Source organism: Physella acuta, unplaced genomic scaffold (assembly GCF_028476545.2).
Source record: "Physella acuta isolate Inbredline_101_S28 unplaced genomic scaffold, ASM2847654v3 ptg000450l, whole genome shotgun sequence".
NCBI lineage: Eukaryota > Metazoa > Mollusca > Gastropoda > Physidae > Physella > Physella acuta.
Window position 1 is genome coordinate 1,052,849 of NW_026731969.1, and position 22,135 is coordinate 1,074,983.

The 22,135-nt window shown below is 36.2% G+C and overlaps 2 protein-coding genes and 1 long non-coding RNA gene across 3 annotated transcripts; 1 reads left to right on the top strand and 2 right to left on the bottom strand.

Annotated features, from left to right (window-relative positions):
* The first annotated feature begins 370 nt into the window (after positions 1–370).
* LOC131943286 (uncharacterized) lies at positions 371–10,696 on the top strand. The gene is made up of 6 exons (XM_059303311.1): positions 371–443; positions 2,374–3,219; positions 4,018–4,121; positions 4,748–4,917; positions 6,182–6,347; positions 9,806–10,696. Exons 2-6 carry the CDS (start codon positions 2,375–2,377, stop codon positions 10,045–10,047), a joined length of 1,527 nt encoding a protein of 508 aa, XP_059159294.1. The 5' UTR covers positions 371–443; position 2,374; the 3' UTR covers positions 10,048–10,696.
* A 1,620-nt stretch (positions 10,697–12,316) lies between these two features.
* Positions 12,317–14,996, bottom strand: LOC131943277 (uncharacterized). The gene is made up of 2 exons (XM_059303300.1): positions 14,860–14,996; positions 12,317–13,315 (listed from the first exon to the last, which is right to left on the bottom strand). The coding sequence occupies exons 1-2, from the start codon at positions 14,912–14,914 to the stop codon at positions 12,411–12,413; spliced, it is 960 nt and encodes a 319-aa protein (XP_059159283.1). The 5' UTR covers positions 14,915–14,996; the 3' UTR covers positions 12,317–12,410.
* A 2,602-nt stretch (positions 14,997–17,598) lies between these two features.
* On the bottom strand, positions 17,599–21,067 carry LOC131943288 (uncharacterized). The gene is made up of 3 exons (XR_009386876.1): positions 20,947–21,067; positions 20,731–20,838; positions 17,599–19,328 (listed from the first exon to the last, which is right to left on the bottom strand). It is a non-coding gene; the product is annotated as an uncharacterized LOC131943288 (long non-coding RNA).
* Positions 21,068–22,135: the final 1,068 nt, after the last annotated feature.

Here is a 22,135-nt window from a genome sequence, read left to right on the forward strand (position 1 = left end):
AGAATTAAAGCAAATGTAGGGTTTAATGGGTTAGCTTACGACTACTAGATCTAGATCTAGATCTAGATCTAGTCTGAAAGTCTCGAGTTCGGATCCCTGGCTCGAGTTTGTTGGACGTCCCTGAGTCCACACATCTCTTATGGTCAATGCTGAAGGACTCTACGGTATCTGTCCCATGAGTCGGGCACGAACGGAAAAAGCTGATGATGCAAATGAATGTGGTTAAAATGTAGCCTGCGTCAAATACTTAAATAACGATGCGGTTTGTAGTCTCCGTCAATATTTTCGTTGGGCCGAAAATCGTTAAATAATGTTCGCTACTCGGCGAGCCGTTGTGACGATGGCACTTTTCGTTATTTAGCCAACACCACTTGGAGATCTAAATCTAGATCTAGCAGTTAAAAATAGATACGTTACATAGGGTTACACCACGCAGGCTTGAGGTAACATGGTCTAGACTCTAGACTCTAGACTAGATCTAGATTTTTTCTAGATCTAGATCTAGATTCTAATTTTTACTAGATTTAGTTAGTAAGGCTAGAACTAGAATCTAGGCCTACTAACTTTACTAAGTTAAAGTTAGTGGTAATCTTCTATCGTTTTGGGTACGTAAAATCGCCCGCGGCTATTAATGTACGAAAACGTTACTTCATTGTCAAGACTCAAGGCTTTAATAGAAGTTAATTGTCATATATTTGTGTCAAATATTATAGATAAATGAATAATAAACCTAAATCAATGGCTAACTATATCAATATAGTATAGGCCAGAAATTAACTTTAAACACAAACAGCAGTGTCTGAGAGCAAGATTTGCTATCAGCCATTTGTAAAATAGAGTGGCTTCCCCCTGAATCTGCGCTATAAGCTTATAAAAATAAAACTTAAACAAGATGGCTGCTATAGTAAATGAGCATGGTTGCATCTGTTGGAAACATCGCTAGTCTTCATTTATTACGGAAAAGTTTTAATTAAATTGTTTAAAAACGGGTACATAAATGAAACAAGGAAACATTTTTGTATTTTAAAAAACATAAATCCTCCTCAAAATGTGAAATAATTATTAAAATTTAAGGAGTCACCTGTTTTTCACATTACTAGTCGCGGGCGATTTTACGTACCCAAAACGATAGATTACCAAGTTAGTAAATAACTAGAGATCTAGATCTAGAATCTAGTACAGTAGTAGAAATCTAGTAAGTAGGCCTACTAGATTCTAAAATATTAAGAGTAGGCCCAATCAATTTTATCAATATTTCAAATTTGACATTAAAATTATAAAATATTTGCTAGATCTACACATGATGGTAATCTATCATTTTAGCGTAATCAATTCGGCTGCAGTAGATGACATTTTTATTGATTTAGGCTAACCCTTAAATGTGGTTTAATATTCAATTATCTTTAGTATTTTAGTAGAATATGCAAAAATATATTCATATTTAGGCCTAAGCCATATTTATTAGTTACCTTATCCCTACATTACTAGTGACGACGGAATTTAAAACGCTAAAACGATAGATTACCCACATGATAATAACGGGGTCGGCGTGGTCGAGTCGGTAAAGCTCATGGTTGCTACACCAAAAAAGTCTCGAGTTCGAACCCTCGGGCAGATGAGGCTCGTTAGCTGGGGACAGCCACTCTTCTAGGAGAGACAACTCCAAAATTAAACAACTGCTGCCTTGTAGTTTGTTCTTGGTTGGACAAAGGCTATGGAAGCAAATCCAAAAAGAAAAGCAGGCTGAAATCGGAGTCAATGGCCTCAATGGCGCATAACCAGTTGACACGTAACGCTTAACTGTGTTGGAGGCGTGGTCGAGTCGGCAAAAAGCTCATGGTTGATAAATTCGAACAAAGTCTCGTGTTCAAACCCACTGGCAGATAAATCTCGATCCCCTTCAACACTAATAGTTAAGAACAAAGAAGAAGAAGAAGAAGATAAGCTGTTGTTGCTGGCAAAAGCCAGGCAATCAAAAAAAAAAGTTAAAAAGGTAGGCCTAGGCCTATTAGTAATAGGCCTAGGCCTACCTTTTTAACTTTTTAATATTACTATTTTAAATTTTGTTTGTTAGGCCCTTAACATTTATTTAGATCTAGATAGAATCTAGATCTAGTGGCATTTAGATCTAGATTTTAATTAAATCATTTCTGTAAGAGGCTTTGTTTGCTGTTCATGTAGTGTAGCCTAGGCCTATTGACATTATATTTTCCATCCTTCTTTGAAATTTGAATAAATAATTAAATAGATCTAGTACATTGACAAAGTGGGTCTAGCCAAGGTTGATCTAGTCATCAAGTGGTTATCTAAAACTAATCCTAATGATATTAATGTAACAGGCCTAATATTAGTAATATCTGTGGATGTTTTCAGAATGAAGCTGCTGCTGGTACTAGATGATGATGTCACGCAGGAAGATCTGCTGCAGCAGCTGGAACAAAACCTAACTGATGAGGAAGAGGATGATGAGGACGATGATTCATCAACCTTATCTCCGGCTTCCAAAGGTTCCAATGCAGGACTAGGAGTGCGTACTCCAAGAAGAGACACAACTTCTAAATTACTTCCATCTGATTGTAAATATGGGATTTTGAGAAAAATCAATGGTGGGCCAAATAATCAAAGTGAGTTACCATCAAAACAAGACCAAGCCAGTTTTGAAGGTGGTTGTGTCAATCATAAGAAACTCTATGCTAAAAGTATACCTGATGATGCTGACAGTTTACGACAAGTTTTAAAAAGAAAGTTAAAGCCTGAAAGCAAATCAAGTAGTTGTACAGATCTTTTAAATGGGGTTTCTTGCTTGTGCAAGTCGGCTAGTGATTATAGTTTTCAGTCCTCCAAGAATAAAAATATTAAACTATCGACATCCCTTGTGTGTTTACAAAGCAAGAAAAACAATGGTCAAAGCTTGGAGAAATTTCAGCCAAGTTTCAGTACAAAACAAAACAAAAGGAAGCAGGACCCACTAAACACAGGGAGCGTAAAGAAATCAAGACGAGGCAGTGAGCCTGCATGTATTAAGGAAGCTGGAGAATGTTCTGTGGGTGGACAGGACAAGCTAGTGTCAGCGTCTGGTGACTGTGACCTCTACGACCCAAATGAACCTACAAGCCTGGTTGAGGAAAAAGACGGCCCGATTATACCCATACAACTGTTTGATAGTACAGACACAAGTGTTGACAAACAGGAGTTGGCAGTTTACACTAGTCCTTCCAGGTAATAAATTTATTAAAGTAAAGTTCCCTTTTCAAACCTGACGGTCTATAGGACAAGTGGAGTAGAGTTCACCTGTTTCTGTGACCTCGGCATATGAAGAGATAGTGTGGTCAGCCTATGCCCAGCCCACTTTACTTTCCATAACGTGTGTTAGGTACCCATCAGAGTTGGGTGGACGCAGGGACGGTCTACTGATTTGAACCCGGATTCGAACTCGAGACTAACGGGTTAGCAGTCCAGCTCTCTACCTCTAGACCACTCCTTCCCATAATAGATTTACTAATCACTTTATATTTAGCTTGGAATGACTCTTGAAACAAATGTAAAAAAATTCAAGCATTACCAGTCACTACAGTACAACCTAAGGCTAAAATGTTTAAGTTTAATAATTGAAATAAAAGTTAGTTAATTATTAGATAATTTATCCTAGTGCTGATAGTACATAATCACAATTTTTTGAAAACCCAAAACATAAATACTCATTAGTGCTCCATTTAGATGTGATCTACAACTGTAAGCTACAGGTAATTGTGCTGAAGTATGTAATTCACTCCATCTTTTTAAACAATCATGCACATTTTATTAATAGGCTAACTAATGTTTATTAATTAATTAATTTTAGCTCTGTCTTCATACAGTCAACCTACAACGAGGCTAGATGTTTCTTTTTATGTAATAATGAACATTCTGAATGATTTTTTCCTTCGCTTACATTTCCTTTTATTCATAGTAAGAAGTGGATCATACAAAAAGAAAATAGTATTAATCATTGCACATTATTTTTCCTAATTTCTGCAGGAACGTTATATGTCAGCCAAGCTTAGATATACCTGACTTTCTGTATGTGGCAATAGACTGTGAGATGGTTGGAACAGGCTTGAATGGGAGGCATAGCGTTCTAGGTGGGTCTGTGTGTTTTCTAATTAAATACAAGTTTACTATCATGGTGGGGTGATGTGGTGTGGTGTGGCACTCAATTGCTGGCCTGATGGAATCAAGTTTGGTATCAGGAGCGGATGTCTCAGCAGTAAAAAGTACCTGGCACCAGTTGGGGAAGGTAAAGATGGCTGGGTATAGCTCTTAACAAAGTATCAAAGTTAGACCTAAAGGTTGCTATTCTGAAAGTGTAAATGATTTATTTAATTATAAATTAAATGAACTATTAATTTATGCCAAAATTATGTTATATAGTATTAGATCATTGACTTAATCTAGTTGTGTAAAACATCATGGTATTATAACAGGGTGACAGGACAAGTTATCCCAAAAAAATATCCCAGACAAAATATCATGGACAAATGATATAATTGACAAATGATATCAGACAAAATATCCCTCAGTAAAATGTTTTTAGTATTTGGGATTTTTCAGTGAATTTTAATATTTTATTTATTGTCAGATGGATTTTATTTGCTTTTTTACATATTAATTGGAACCAATAACATAAATACTCCACTGAATTGTATTAAAAAAACCTAACAACATTGATATGAACACATTTTCATAGAACTGTATGTGTATGTTACAGCTCGCTGCAGTGTAGTAGACTACAATGGGAAAGTGCTGTATGACCAGTACATCAGGCCTGAGGAAACCATCACAGACTACAGGACAATATGGAGTGGGATACGACCCTCCCACATGAAAACTGCTGTACCCATACAACAAGCCTTACCGGACATCAAGAGAATGCTAGAGGTAGGTAGTACTCTCTTGAAGCTAATGATCATGCTTTCACATGCATGGTTAATTTAGTTTTTTAATTTGAATTCATAGTGCTTAAACCAAGATTTTTATTGAGGCTTTACTAATTTTTACAAGTTTGCTGTTTTTGATCTTTTCCTATAAAAAGATAACTAACAAATCCCTTTTTTACTTTCTCGTATATACGAAGTATAGAGAAAGTCTTGTAATCCTGCAAAAAAAAATTTGAGATTTTTGCATATCTCGACGTTTAGGGTTCCCTGAGTCAGAAAAACATAGTTTTGCAATCTTGTCAGTATGTCTGTGTGTGTGTGTAAATACAATAACCTGGGTACCGTTACAGCTAGGTAGATGAAATTTCATATATAAGTATTATATCAAAATCGTAGATACGTATCAACTTTTGAGCGATTTCCGATAACCGGAAGTGGAACTTTTTCTACTTTCAATTTTTCAAAAGCCTATAACTTGAGTACTATTTCAGATAGATAAATGAAATTTCACATGTATGTAGAAGTTCTAATTCTCTGCCCTCTATCAAATTTTGAGTAGTTTCCGTCAAGCGGGAGTAGTGATTTACGCTATTTCCGATTTCTCAAAAAAACGCATGTGAATTTATAAAGTACTAATAATATCCCGCACTATGCACATTTTATTTGGCGTTCACTTGGTGTGTAATTCTTTTTATTTACGAGATTCTATTCTATTATAAAAAGTTTTAAGTAATTAAAAATTGATTAAAAATATTGTCTATGTCCCGAGTTGCCATTCCCGGTAGTGTTATATTAGGATATTCAAGAAAGTTTAGGAGAGATCACTCCCAGTTTTTTTGGACATAAAACACCATGTCAAAAATATGCTAAAAATGTGTTAGCAACTGTAGTGTAAAATACAATGATCTAAAAGAATTTGATCAAGTCTAATAATGGGCAGTTGTTTTGAAGAAAGATAAACATTTTACATTTTTGAACCATGCTGAAGAAAAGTAATATTTTACTCCTGATATTGAAAACTGTAAGCTACTCATACCTTCATAGGCTAAAATGAATTGATTTTCTAATTAGAAACATTGTTTACTGACCCATTCCTGGCTATTTGTGTAAAGTTTAGTGTGATCATACTCTATGCTCCCAAAGCTTTCAGCTAGTATTTCTGAGTTCGTATTGCCTTTTTACCACTACATTTGATGTAGATTTTTAGTTGTAGTTTCAGATTAGTGAAAATACCATTTTCTTAATGCAACTTTTTCTTTCTGCAGAACAAAGTAATTATAGGACATGCAGTGTATCATGACTTTAAAGTACTTGGCTGGGTGCCACCATATTTTATGGTGCGAGACACATCGACGTGTAAATTGTTGGTAGAGATGGCCAGTCTGCAGGGTCGAGGAAACAGTTTGAAAAAACTCTCAGGGGCACTGTTAGGTATCTCATATTTCTTTTTTGATAGCTCTCTAAATTGGTTGATTAAATGTTAAAACTTCAGGCATAAACATAATAAGGAACACATTAGAAAACAATTATGCAAGTATATTTTTTTATATTTTAAATTTAAATAATTTAAGTGAGGTTTAAAGGGAAAAATGAAGGAGGCCCAAAAAAATTGTCATTTTATTTTAATGCGTTTCTAGCTAGGAAAATATACTATTAAATCAATCCTATGTAATTCAGGATATTAATATTCTCTAAGTATTTTAAAAACATTTTTATTTGTTAGTTGTGTATGACAGAAACATAACCAAAAGCTGAAAAAAATCCCTTTTTATATCAATTTTGGTCATAGCAGTTTTGACCATGTGGTATTAAATGAGACCCCATTCAAATCTGCATCTCACTGACCTACTTGTGAACTTTTTAATTGGTAAAAGTCTAATTTGAGTAACATTTTACCCACAATGCATTGCTTTTCCATATGGCAATTGTTTACTCATGAGATTATAGAAGTTGTCCAGTTTCATTCGATCAGCTCTACATCTCGTTTTTTGAGTATTTCTTCGCCTATTTTATAAAATTTGAGACAAAAACAATATTTTGAAGGTACGTAAAACTGTTAATTATTTTTTTAACTTTAATTTCTACCAGGCTCTCCTATTTAGATTCAAAAGAAATCCTGTAATTATTGTTATTGTCATATCTAGATTATTCTACTAATTTAAATGTAGGCTTACTCTTTAATGTTTTGTCAAAAGGAATGTAGAATGTAGTAGATCTACGGCACAGCTATTGTTACTTATTAGATCTAGACTCTATAGTTTATGTTTTATTCATGATCTAGCTTTGTTTTAGTTTATTTTAATTTATCCTTTTTTAAAAATTTCAGATGCCTAAAAAGACCACAACATCAAGCATGAGGAAAAACATTGCCAACATGAATGTCGCTCTGCCACAGAAAGTGAAGGAGGGGTCACTAAACATCCTGCCTCTAGTGTGGCTCCACTTTCACCAGTCACTCCAAACATTTCATCTACACCACAAGCATTGAACATGTCTTCTCATGACGCAAACTTACATGTAAAGGCACTTACTGTATAGTCAGCTCTACCCACAGCTAATGTTGATTTGAATTGCCTTCAAGTTCTAGTACAGGGCGTTGTGTGCTCAGATTGTGGCAGCAGTGACCTCAAGCTGCAGTGCTATGCAGATCATATTCAAGGACTGGCAGTACCAGTAAACTTTACTATGGGCAGTGTGAAAGCATTAGGTCACAATCCCACACCTCATAGAAGTGTTCCACGAAAGTGTGTCAGTAAAACATTGTGTTGGCATCTTTGTATGCATGCATGGGATGCTCACACTTGGCTAAATTTTCTGAGGTCATGGGACTGGAAATGCTGACCTGCCACGCATACAATGACCATGTCAAACAGATAGAAAAGGCCAAGACTGTAGAGCTCAATTCAGTTTTCAATGAGTCTGTAGAGAAATTCAAAGTAACATGAAAGTGAAAACCCACACAATGTAGCTGTCAGTTATAATAGCACATGGGCCAAGTGAGGACACACCTCAAAGCTGGGTCTTAGTGTTGTCATGGATGTTAAAGATACGCTTTCAATTGACTCGCGTGTTATGTCAACTTATTGCCCGGTATGTATTATGAGTGAAAGAGGAGAATTTAAAAAAAAAAAATGTCCTTGTTTAATTACTGTTAAGATTCAATATTCTAAATTCATTTTATTCTATCAAATCAGCAATGTGCAACAGTGGTTGATAACCTGAAGAAATCTGACACAGAGGCACATTCTACTTGGTAAGAGGGAAACAAGTCAAAGTGCTCCAGAAATGTCTGTGGTTCTTCTGGCGCCATGGAAGTTGGAGCTGCTAAGAAGATGTGAGGCAGATCAGAGGCTCAGCACCAGCTCAGATACACAACAATTTGTCTGATGGTGACACAAAAACGTATTCTGCTCTGCTTGAGAGCATACCATATGGGCATATGATCGAGAAACAAGAATGTATAAATCATGTGGCCCAGAGGCTCTACAACCTGGTAAATACAGAAAAATACAGAGAGTTGTTAGATTAGGAGGAGCTGGCCTTGGTAACCTGACACAAGTAATAACTACAGGAAATACAGTTGTACACCCAAACATCATAAGTGCCCAGCGGGCGATGACTCTTGGTGCTTCTATCGGAAGGCCATGGCTTGAGGTTTGTCTGTGCCTTCTCGCAAAGGTAGGCTGACAACCTTAACGACAAGGTTGCACCTTATGTCAAAACAAGCTATAAAAAATTGACTGAGCCAGTCTCTTGAATAAGAGAGCCTTCATGGCATGATCTGGAGTCGCTGCTACAAGCATCTCTTTTCTGGTCTATTAAGAGTTACATTAGCCACTGCTTTCATCACTGGGGAGTTCAATCAGGGCTCTGCTGCAACCCATAGATTTCTAACAGCAGTGGGTTGCAGCTTGTCTCAGCAAGGTGCCAGATTGGGCAGTTATTGGACCAACTGTACAATGAAAAAAGAGTAAAAAAGATTTGGCTATTGAGTGTACTAACAAAAAGAGGAGGATAGCCAGACAACTGGCACAAACAAAAGACAATAAGTTCAAACAGGTGGAAGAGGGAGTGACCTCTTATATTGCAGGGTTATTGATTAATTTGATATTTTTTTCCTATCAATATTTTTTTAATGTATTAATTTCTAAATGCTTGCTTATTTGTATGTTCCCTTTCAACATGTATGTTTTAAAACAATGTTATTGCATCTTTCATTCAAAATATTTATTGTTCCTGAAAAGTTTTTTTTTTTTTTGGAATTTTTACTTTTTTTTCCCTTTCAGGAAGCCATGGTTTAAAATTGTAAATTTTACCATTATAAATTGATTTAATTTACTTATTGATCTCTATTTATTGTCAGATGGTTGTCATTGATGAGAAATTTAATTAGCAAATTCTTGTTGTTGAAAATTAAAATAAAATTATATTCTGACTCATTTTGCGTCATTCTGTTACACATATTTTACTAATTTTAAAATAATGTTCCCAATATTCAGATAATTCAAGAAAAGTCATTTTGGGATTTTTGTTACTTAACAAATTTGTCTCACTGTTAGTTGTTGAGCACTACCCAACCATGCCATCTCAAACTCTTAGATATTTCCAGTTAGCTGTTTTTTGGAAATGTGTCACACAGTTTCTTTCAGACATTTTTCTGGGGTACTACTGGTACTTGAAGTACTTAAATATACGGGTTGAGGGGTGGGGGTGGCTGACACTGTTAAAGCATATGTATTCCATATAAAATATTTTTCTATTTCAATTCGTCCCCCCTCCCCCCACCCAAAAAAACCAATACCTATGGTGTCAACCCCCCCCCCCCTTTCACCTAATTATATTTTATTTAAAATATTAAAATTAAATTGTGCTTTACCAAATAATTTCAGACAGACACATCCAAAAGAATAGGAAAGGCCATTGTTCTGTAGAGGACAGCCGGGCGACCCTTGACCTTTTTAAACTAGTCCGCCATGAGTGGGAGAAAGAGCTGGTTGCCAAGTGGTTGAAGAAGGATGAGAATATCGTGGGGTTGATTAACTCCATGGTGGAGAGCGCTGTCAGCAAAGGGGCAGTAAATCTGACTGAAGACTTTTTACACGACAAGTTCTGGCCTGACCAGATTGAATGAGAGTCTTGAGTGTAAGAAACTTGGATTTGTATATAGGTTTTAATGAACTTGTTCTGGCCTGAGAAGATTGAATGAGAGTCTTGAGTGTGGGAATTCGGATTTGTGTACAGGTTTTAATGAATATGTTCTGGCCTGAACAGATTGAATGAGAGTCTTGAGTGTAGGAGACTTGGGTTTGTATACAGGTTTTAATGGACAAGTTCTGGCCTGAACAGATTGAATAAGAGTTTTAGTGTGGGAATTTGGATTTGTATATAGGTTTTAATGAACTTGTTCTAGCCTGAACAGATTGAATATAAATCAGTGTAGGAGACTTTGATTTGTATACAGGTTTTTATGAACAAGTTCTGGCCTGAACAGATTAAATGAGTATGTAGGAGACTTTGATTTGTGTACAGGTTTTAATGGACATGTTGGTTTACAGCCAAGTACTCTCTGTGATTTAGGTTATGTGCACCATTAGTAAATAATTTGCTAACATATAACTTGACTTTTTGTAGTATATGATATATTTATCAGATGTTAAGTGAATGCTGTATACTTGTATACAACTGTGGTCTTATTTGACTTTAAACATGCTTGTGGACATCAGACTGAGACATATAATTTATGTCAAAAATTAAGATAGTCGAGAATTATGATGAAACCAGTGAAATAATAAATTTGAAATTATTTATTCATGTGTTTGTATACTTTTTTTTTTAATCAATCGCATTTGTTCCTGACATGTAATACACTAACATCAGCAGCATTAATACTTTTATGTTGTGGTATGAGTTTTGTGAAAGATATTATTAACCGTAAATTATTTGATTGTGGTTATACTACCTAATCTTTTTTGTTTTAACCTTAGTGTATTCCCAATCATCTGAAGAAGTCTTTTTTTTTTCAACTGATCAAATCTCCTTGGCTTGTTTCAAACTGATTTCTTTTTAGTACTTTAACTGTGATTGGTAGCGGCATTATGTGTATTTCACCTTTTTTTTTTTCAACATTAAATATCTGTAAATACACAATTCTTATCCTACTGGAAAATTCAAATTAGTCCTAAATCTGCTCACAAACATCTACATCCAGACCATTTTTGTGTAGATTTAGTCCAGTGATAGTCAGGCTGGTAAAGCTCATGGATGCTAAACCAAAAAGTCCAGAGTTTAAACCCTGGAGCAGATGGGACTTGATAGCTGGGGACAGCAACACAAGTAGGAGAAAAACAAAATAACCAAAATCAAACCACTGCTGTCTCTCAGAATTTTATTGGATGGCAAAGCATATGGAAGCACACCCAGAAAGAAAGATGGGCTGAAATCAAAGCCAACAAGCGATGAGGCGCAAACATGTTGGCACATAATATAATTAGTTATATTCAAGGGAATACTTTCCAACATTATAATTATAAACGATGTAAAAAGAAAGTCCAGTGATGATGGAAAGATAAACAGGTCATGTATGGTGCTATTATTAGTTTCAATGGAGGTCATCAAGGTAAAGTGCCAAACATGAAATTCTGACAACCTAAATGAGGTCATCTTCTTACATGTCAGTCTTAAACAGTTTTTGAAATGAAGAATGAGTTTTTTTTATAATTCAAAATTATTTGTAAACAATGAAGACAACTTGTAATTAATAATATGCAAAAATAGAGTAAAAATTAAAACGCAAGATACAAAAAAAAAAAAAATAATTTTAGACTATTTTTAGACCATTTAACAATTGGATTGACCTAAAATTTCAACATTTTAGTATTGGGCAGGGTAATTATTTTTAGTTAAACTATTGGCCTTGGTTGTTGAACTGATGGTTGCTTAGGTCCATAACAATTACACGGCCTAACACTTCAATACTGAATTCCTTTTTACCTTTGTCTATTGCAAACCCGAAAGACTGGTTCAGATCTTGGAATCGAATCAATAGGATGTCCCAGAGTCCACACAGCTGTGAACAGAGGCGTAGCGGACCGCACCGGGTGACAACATTTAGGGGGGTGACACCAAGGCAAAAAATAGCAAAATATATAGAGAAAAATTTGAGGGGGGTGCAAATCGAAAGTTTGAGGGGGTGGGAGGTGCAAATCGAAAATTGAAAGTTTGTCCCCGGGAAGGGTCGCTACGCCTCTGGGGGGTGACACCATTAAGTGCCGCACCGGGTGACACCCGACCTCGTTACGCCACTGGCTGTTAGGAGTACCTGACACTTTAGCCAGTTTGAGGAAGTAAAGGCTGAGCGTGGAACCGACCTTTTATTCTTTCATATGTCGAGGTCACTGCCCCAGCAATCGCCAGTTCTGAAAGTACAATTCAGTATTTTTTTGGGATGATGTAGCGTGTCGACCCTGCGTGATGTTTAGGTATTCACTTGTTCACTCACATGTAATCTACCCCGCTAAAGTTATACAGCGTGTTCGATCCACTATGTGTGTGTAGCGTGAAGGTGCAGCCCAGCCTGTACACATACGCACCGCTACTCCCTGGGCATGAACACGCTGTGTACGTGTACCTAGTGTTGTCGTACTTCAGCATCTGCTTGTGTACCCAGCGACCGATGGAGATACGCTTAGCACAGCCGTGCGGATGTGACACAAGGACCACTAGTTTGTTTACATCGTCGGTTGCTTCGTACTTCGCGTTTAACTTTTTTAGTTTCTCACGCCAGCGAGCATACATGGCGTCCAATCGTCCAATCAGCTGCTCGTCGTGTGTCACGTGGGATAAGCTGCACCAATCGCCGTCCGTGTCGGGGTTATTTATAGTCCAGCCTTCCAGCGTCACCACGTCGCTTTGCTCGTCGTCGTACCAAAACCGGATGCTCGTGTTGTCCGCTTCCTTCTGGTCAAACACGACGTGCCGTGCCGTGATGACGTCAACTTGACCCCAGACTCTACACGGCTGACCCGACTCTTTGCACTCCTCACAGTGGCACGGCAACATCTCATCGTCGTATTTCGTCGCGTCTTCAATCCGGCCACTTCCGGTCATCATCACATCTTGACCCCTGAACTCGGAAAAAGGGTACGGGGTATCGGAATCCGGTATGACGTCAGGCCTGTCCTTGCTGACCCCAGCCACGCACACCCGGACAGTGATGTCAGCTAGAGCCTGCACGAACTTGAAAATACTCTTCTCTCGGAGGTCCGCAGGCAGGTGGTCGATGGTGAAGTCTTGAACTGGAATAAACCCGGTGTGGCCGGGGTTTTTCTTACAGTTGACCATGTGCGCTGGTGGGTTTGATTCCATCTTACCAGGCTCAAACCCTTCGACCTCGTGCGTACCTTTTGAGAGTACAAATAATATTATAGGCTGATGTGTCTCGCTTCCCCCCCCCCCCCCCCCCCCCCCCACCCCAAGAAAGTCTACCCACCCCGATCGAAACAGAATTTATATAGAGAAACTAATACTTTTACCAGGGTCACCCCCCCCCCCCTTTAAGAGGAAAAGCGTGAAAGAAACTGGTGGAAATTAAGTGGAAAATGATGTATTTTCACTACAAATTATTATTATCTCTTCGTTCAGGGGGGCGGGGAGGTGAACGTGATTCGGGGGGTTGGGCAGAGTCTCTCTCTCCCCCCCCCCCCCGTTCACACGAATATATGCCCGAAAGAAACTGGCTACATTTTATTCCAGATGAGCTAAATACAGCCATTTTTTTGGTTGGTTAGATGAGAAGTGTTATGTGTGTGTTTAGCAAGACAGCTTTGTGTCTGTATGTTTGTTAGTCATCCAGTGCGGCAGTGGTGGTACGTCGGATAGGCGGATGGTTCAGTGGCCTGCGTACAAATTGTACACTTAGATGGCTCTTCTTCTACGCTCATGTATTGGATTAGCCAAACATGTCGTAATATCAAAGCTTAGCACAAATTCTCTGTTGAGGGGGTCGTTTATAAATGACGTCGCAATCGTAGGAGGGAGGGGGGGGGTCAATTTTGTGACGATGTGTGTTTGCGGTGAGGGGAGTGTTTAGATAGTGTGTTGTCACACTTTTGCATTTTAAAAAAGTAGTGTTAGAAACTACATTTTAGCGATCATTTTGTGTTTTAGAAAATTATTTAGAAATTAATTAAAATACCCGATATTTGACCGAGATCTGTCAATATTTTAGAACAAAAATGATCTTTAAAAAAAGAAAACACACATAAAAATGCAATTTTGAGAGGAAGGGGAGGGGGGGGGGGGTGTTGTAGGCTGAGGTGTGATGTCATTTTAGGGTAGGATCTGTCTTTTCGGGACGATGTGTGACGGGGTGAGGGAGGGGGGGGTATAAATATGGTCGAAAAATCTTGACGTTATCTATGGATGATCCCTAAGTAATTGACCCCTTTTGCAATGCTACTATTTTCCATATTTAATTCTCAACCTAAGAATTTTTGCCTTAATGAAGTTAGCTGAGTTGTAGTGTCGATTAACGTACTATTTTTCATTCACAAAAAAAAAATCGATATTGCACAAGAGGACAAAACTAATAGACCTTCTCGTTACAAACATGGCTTACACGTATCATGCCGGTGTATTTTGTATGCTTTAAGCATAATGGTCTTGTTAACTACATGGTCTATGTGTATGGTATGCATATAAATATTAGCCTACGTTATTTTAATGAAAAACCAAACAAACAAATGCTTTAAAAATCGATTAGGCCTGCACTATGCAATAATACGAAGTGGTTTAGATACGTGTAAGTGTTTTTGAAATAGAGGATATTGATTTTTATTATGCCATAATTATGGGCATACTACAGGAGTATAATAAAGCTATACAAATACATATATCTATAATGCCATGGAAGGTGAATCAAAAAGCACACACCAGTAACCCTTACCCTTAAAATACACAGAAATATCCTCGGTGGGAGAATTAATGTTGTGTGTCTCCATGATGCTTTATAACACGAATAATCATAAACACAAACGTACACGCTAACAACTAATATGTGAGTTCAGCCATGTAAACGTGGTGGTGGTGGTGTGCTATTTTTAGACGAATGGCTTGTTGTTTACTGCTAGACGCTCAGGTCACATGACCTGCTGTGTTAGCGCAGTAGCTGTGTAGCACGAAATGACGTCACTGGTGTGGAGGACAAGGGAGGGAGAGGGATTATCGAATAGATAAGACTAAATGAGAACACGGTTCTAGGCCAGCGCAAAGATAGATCGATACGAGAGAACCTTGCTGTGAAAGCGTAGTTTATGTGATTATGTAATTATAAAAATATTATGTATGCTTCTCCGTTAGCAGAACTAGATGCTAAAGTGTTGGGAAACACTGTAGAGCAACGGTTTATTAACAGTGTTTCTTCCAGACTTTTTTCTCCGGGGGGGCACTTGAAATTTTCGGGGGGGGGGGGGCGGTAGACTTTCTTCGGGGGGGGGGGGGGGCGGACACTGTTAAAAGTATATATTTTCTATATAAATTATATAAATTTCATTTCGTTCGGGGGGGGGGGGGGGGGGGGGGGGCAAAGCCCCCTCGAAGAGATGCCTGGAAGAAACTCTGTTTATTAATAGCTTATTACGAGTTGAGATTATTGCGTTAAGCTAGTTTCCTGCTCGGAATCGATATGCTTGAAATAGAAACTAACGGGGACTATCCGATGGTAAAGTGACTAGTGTATAGTTAAAGAGAAGTTGCTATTTGTTTTCATATGTATATTTGCATTTTATTTCTGCAAGTCTTGTGCTTTGATCTCGGTCTGGGCACGGGACTGTAGTGTAGAGCCCCCCCCCCCCCCCCCCCCGGAGAAAAAAGTCTGGAAGAAACACTGCCGTAGTGTAGGAGGTCTCTGGGTTTACCCAGCTCTAATGGGTACCAGACTCACGTTAGGAAAAGAAAAGGCGGCTGGGCATAATGCTGACTACACCATCCCTTCATACGCCAAGAAACATAAGAACTCTACGTCATCTGCCTCATGGATTTTAAAGTCTTAATGAGAAGCTTTACTAGTATTTGCATTTATTTATTAATCTATTTATTTGCGAATCTGCGTCTACGCGTTTGATGTAATAATACAACCTTGGCTTTCTTCACCGTCCAGCTTTGTTTTAAACCTGTAATCACGTCGACCACTTGCCACTACAAATAACATTACACACATTACGTGTTACACATTTATCTTTAGTTAGGTTTTTGTTGTATGCCGTGCTTTAGTTCAATTCTCCAATGTTTATTTAAAACATGCATCATTTACCATTAGACGTGACGAAACGTTTCGCTTCATGTACTAGATCTAGATCTACCAGTATCACCTTAACACCACCCATCTGTTTCATACATCTAAGTGGTGGTTAACTTGCTTCACGTTGTTGGGCAAAGCAAAGATTTTATTCAAACTACTCGGTTGTACACATTTACGGTTTTAATGTGCAGGCCTGTACTGTTTTCTTCTAATAGAAGACACGACACGTTCATACAGTAAAACTAAAAACTTACCTCATTGTTTACTCGATTTTAGTTTATTATAAAAATGAAATTCTACAGGAGCAGACAATTGTTGTTATTGATAAGTCTACAAAAAGGTTGAGTGAGATTTTAAAAACATACTTGTGTATGTTTACATAACAGTAAGAGTTGGGACTGCACTTACAGAGGTTTTTTTTCAGTCTTCGTGAAAGCTCAAATCTACCAATGAATATAATTATAATTAAATATTAACATTTCCTAACCTACGCTAATCGTAGTATGTGACCCAAAAGCAGTATCATACTTTGTTAAGACTAGATATTATAACACGTTTTAGTAGCAATAACATTTTTGTATTTTAATGTTTGCCTCGGTTTACGTCGATTGCTTTGGGTTTTTCAAACTATTAGGAAACAGACGGTGAAATTACAAAAGAGGAAGTTATGGCCAAGATGTGTGTATGAGTGATGTACTGAAATATTTCATTGTTCACCAAGTGACTGCCGTACGTGGGTAGCAGGCTACAGTTTATTAGGATATATCAATTGGTTAGGAAGAGAGCGATAAAACGCAAGTTCAGCCTCGCCAATGAACGTACATCTGCCTATAAGGAGTAATGGGAAAAGGTAAGAGAAAAAGGACATGCCATATACACTAAGATACATGACTTGTTGCCGACTAGTTTTGTTGCAATATTTTTTTCTGATGTCTTGTCCGATTGTATCAATTATAAGATCGAAGAGATTTCCTATATGGACACTTTTCTTGTGCATTATATAGTCTAGGATTAGTTCTAATGTGAACTCTACCAGCAGGAATTCAAACAATGATTTTGTATTTATTAGTTAGTAATACATTTCCCAATGCCAACATTAGTATTCATCACCAAGTTTCTTTTCACATTTTTAATTAAATTAAGCTTAAAATTTTGCCAATTATTTCCATACGTATACAAATATTTCACTGAGCTATATTCAAGATAATAAATCAGACAAAAAACAAAAAATCAGACTAATCTAGCGCGTATAGATATTTCACCATATAGCTACCAATTTTAACTCTAGTTTTTTTTAACAAAAAAGTTGTAGACTATACTTATTAGTGTCCAGTACAACATGTTCCAGATAGCAATATTTGAACTAACATACAACATTCATTCTATAGCAACACAACACGAGTATTTATTCAATTTTAGTTTACTGTCGAAATGAATTTCCAGAAATGTGTACAAAATAAAAATACACAGTTTACAAAAAAGAAATGGTTTTACAATAAAAAAATACTTACTGCAAATTTTAATTTAAAAAAAACTGAATTTTATTTATTTCTAAAAATATTGTTGTTGAGTGAAAGCTATAAAATAAAATAAAACATTTTAATTAAATATTTTTAAAATTTTCTTTTTAGAGGTTGTCTTGTTTAAGATGCCTCCTATACGGGCAACTTTAAGGAGATGTTTTCTACCTAGAATGTAACAATAAACCCAACACATATAGCTTTTTATGTTTAATCCAGTGACCAGATTATGATAGATTTTTAAAATATATTCAAACAGAATTTTAATCTTCGAAATATTGTATTTGAACAAAAATGTTCTTTCCATTAATAATAACCAAAAATGTGCAGTTCTTAATAAATATTTTGTAATATTTTTCGCATTTCTAGTACTTTTACATTGTGTCTATTGGGTTTGCTATATTAGCATGGTAACAATCTCAGAGCCCCTGTTACGATTTTATTCTTAAAAGTGTTATAAATTAATGGCAAATCGTTTGAAGTAAACTGATTAATAAATTATATTTTCTGAAAATAGCAATAAAGATATGATTAACTACTATAAAGATCACGACTAAGGAAAAAACAAACAAAAAAAAAAAAAAAAACGTTAATAAACCATTCCTGAATGAAATAGAAAGAATTTCTAAAAATTAAGACAGTATATGAGAAACATTTTTTACAGAATACAATAATTTTTAAAACATTTTTGCACATGAAACTCAAATTTTCTCTACGATACTGAGTAGTACGTTAATAAAAATTTTAAAATATTTTAAAAAAAGTCATTTTAAACACTAAAGAGTATACATTTGCAAAAATGCATTTGAATAGTAAACTAAAATTGAATAGTTAATTTTTTTGTAAATAAACATTTTTCGTTTTTTTTTCATTTTTAATGGCTCTTGTGTAGCTGTATTGAAATATGGCTTTTATTTCAGAATTTGAAAAGAAACAGTTATGTAATTAAATGTCCTTTGTACACATTTTATTTAATTTTAAGTTCAGTTTTTAAATAATTTTTAAGCAATCGTTGCTCTTATTAGAGTGAATTATAATTAACGAAATTTATTTAAATATTTAGATTATGAATTTTTAAAGAGTTTGAACTAAATCGTTAAAGCACGTGATTCACATATACACGTTTAGTTATTATAATTTTTAAAAGGTGCCATCTACTTCTTGTTTTCTTTTTATGAGATATTACGGTCATTTTAATAGATTACGATAAACAAAGTTTAAAAAAATATTTCGTTTCTAAAATATGGGTTTTAAAAAGAGGAACTCATTAATAACTTGACACGATCGTAAATAAAACATGCCTACATGATTTCTTTAAAAAATGACTAATTTCTTAGCTTCTTATTTTGTTTGAATAATCGAGTTTAAATTGCAACACAGAGCTCTTAAATTATTGTTCTTTCTACATATTATAACAATATCATTAATACCATGCAACTTTTTTTTATAGGACCTTTGCTTTTTCAGGCGTGGTCAACTGAGCGGGAGATCTTCCCCGTAGTTCACCTTTTAGAGCTGTGTAGCATCTACACAGAGTTGGATAATTCAGTTGTCCTTTCTTAGGTCGCCGCTACCGCATAGTCCTTAATGTGGTTGCTACAAAAAACAACATACAATCGAATCGTTTGTGTAAGCATATTTGTTAGTACGTTATCTAAAAGCCAATTACAAAGAAAAATATATTTAAAAAAACTTATTTAATTCCATTTATTTATTTCAATACTAATAGTTTCTTAATTTCAATTGTTAGCTCCGAATGTTTTCTACAACTTAAGAATCATTAAATGCAACAAATCGAACTGTATAAACACAGGCATGCATTTATTTTTAAATATTCCAGTGTAATCATTAAACGTCATTGCGCTCATGGAATGCGATTTACATGTAATTAGCCAATTAAACAGCAATTAGCCGCTAGAACACTATCACGAAAAATGGTTAACAATGCACTATAGAGCAGTAAGCTAATATTTTGTAATTGCTAGAGATGTTTAAAAAATCGAAGAAAACAAAACAACATACAAATAAAATGTGCCGGTAAATAAAAGTAAATTTAAAAAGTTTCAAATCAATTGTACTTTTAAATGATGCGCGGACCTTTGACCACAGGTGCTTTGACCATAGGGGGTTTGACCATAGGGGGTTTGACCACAGCGGAGCTTTGACCATAGGGGCTTTGACCATAGGGGGTTTGACCACAGCGGGCCTTTGACCATAGCGGTGCTTTGACCATAGGTGCTTTGACCATAGGGGGTTTGACCATAGGGGGTTTGACCACAGGTGTTTTCTCAGCAGAGGGTCTTTGATCACAGGTGGTCTATCAACTGGTGTTTGATCACAAGCACTGTGTCCGGCTTTGATCATAGGTGTTTTGTCCACATAGGGTCTTTGATCTCAGGTGTTTTGTCCACATAGGGTCTTTGATCTCAGGTGGTTTGTCCAATGCTGTCCATATATGGTAAGGATTTATTTTAAAAGTTGCTAAATTATATTTTAAATTTCGACATGATGTAATAATATGGTCAAACAGATGTACTGACATATTTGCGTGCTATAGCACATCTGTCATTTAGTTAACCATTTTATGTATTACATCTTTGACTATATTGTTGGCAAGTTTTGTATCATTTTTTATCCTTTATATATGCTATGTATTTTCAAGTACTTCTACATTATTTATTTGTGAAACTTGTTATATGTCGCATTATTTGTGTTTCATTTATATTTAAAATAAATCTATGAGGTCTAGCGCCAGCCTTTAAGGCCCGCTGTGGTCAAACCCCCTATGGTCAAAGCCCCTATGGTCAAAGCTCCGCTGTGGTCAAACCCCCTATGGTCAAACCCCCTATGGTCAAAGCACCTGTGGTCAAAGGTCCTAGGACCTTTTAAATTTACAGTTTTTATTATTTAAATTATAGAATTTCATTGTATTGTTTAGAAACTGTTCTGAAATGACGACTTATAAAAACAAAATACACCATTAATTCGAACAACTTACCTGTGTGCCAAATGCGATTTCCAGTGTTTTATTCTTTTCCTAGGCGAATTAAACGTCGTTTTCGTGTTTGCCTTTTTACTGTGTGACTGCTGCTGATCGTGACGAATCCTATACACAAAATGTATATTCATAAACTTGGTTAGAAACAGCTGAATAACATTTACTCTCAAAATAGTGTGCGATTTTTAGTATTCTATGTGTTTAACGATGTCTTACCTTTCTGTGGAGATTTCGCATATCGACAATACTTCTACAGTCCCAGTCAAGCAGATTCTAGCTCTTGTTTTTTTGAACATATCTCTTACGAAGATGTGATTTTGTTTCTCTCTTTTTTGTTTACACGATTCTTAACAATAATAGTAAATATTATAATAACGAATGATCATATTATACACATTAAGGTTGTTTGGGAAGTTCTATTAAATAATAAAACAAGCAAACATATTGGCAGATAAATGCAATCCCCTCCCTCAAGATTTCGGTTTGCTACCCCCCCCCCCCTCAAACTTTCAATTTATTTTTCCAACCCATTTAGGCGCCGCCTAAGGTCGGCCCCCGCCCCCCCCCCTATCTACGCCTCTGATCGTATGTTCCCATACTGAATCTTCCGTTAGATTCAATCCACACAGATATACATAAACACATTTTCAAATACTGCCAAAGTGGACAGTTAAGAAGTACAATTCACTCCTTTGGTAAAACACATTGCTAAAGAAATAAATATATGGATTGTTACATTACACAAATTATTAGGTCTATTATTGGTAAGGATATTTGATGCAAAGTTTTGTATATATTATTATTAAGTTATTTATCTAAAGCACATATGATGTAACCATAAATATCATATACATTATCAGTTACGTTTCTAACAATTCTCATAGGAAAAAGACTTTTTGGAAAATGTGAGAACACTACTAAGTTAAGAAAAAAAAAGAATTGAGAATTAAATACTGGAATTGAGGTCTAATCCTATAACCACGCGAAACAGAAATATACAGCATAGCTACTTCTTCTTCGTTCTCAATTTTAGTGTTAGAAGGGATTCCCTCCAACACAATTAAGTATACATGTCAACTGGTTATGTGCCATTGACCGCGATTTCAATTACAGCCTGCTTTTATTTTTTGATTTGCTTCCATAGCCTTTGTCCAACCAAGAACAAACTACAAGGCAGCAGTTGTGGCTGTCCCCAGTTAACGAGCCTTCTCTGTCCGAGGGTTCGAACTCGAGACTTCTTCGGTAAGCAACCATGAGCGTAACGACTCGACCACGCCGACCCCAGTATCACTACAATAACGAGGTTCTTGCCTGAGCGGTTATTTACGTAATGTATTGTATAAAGAAAAACAGCATGAGTGAACTCCCCCAAACTCTCTCAAATTTTCTTAAATAATCTTACATA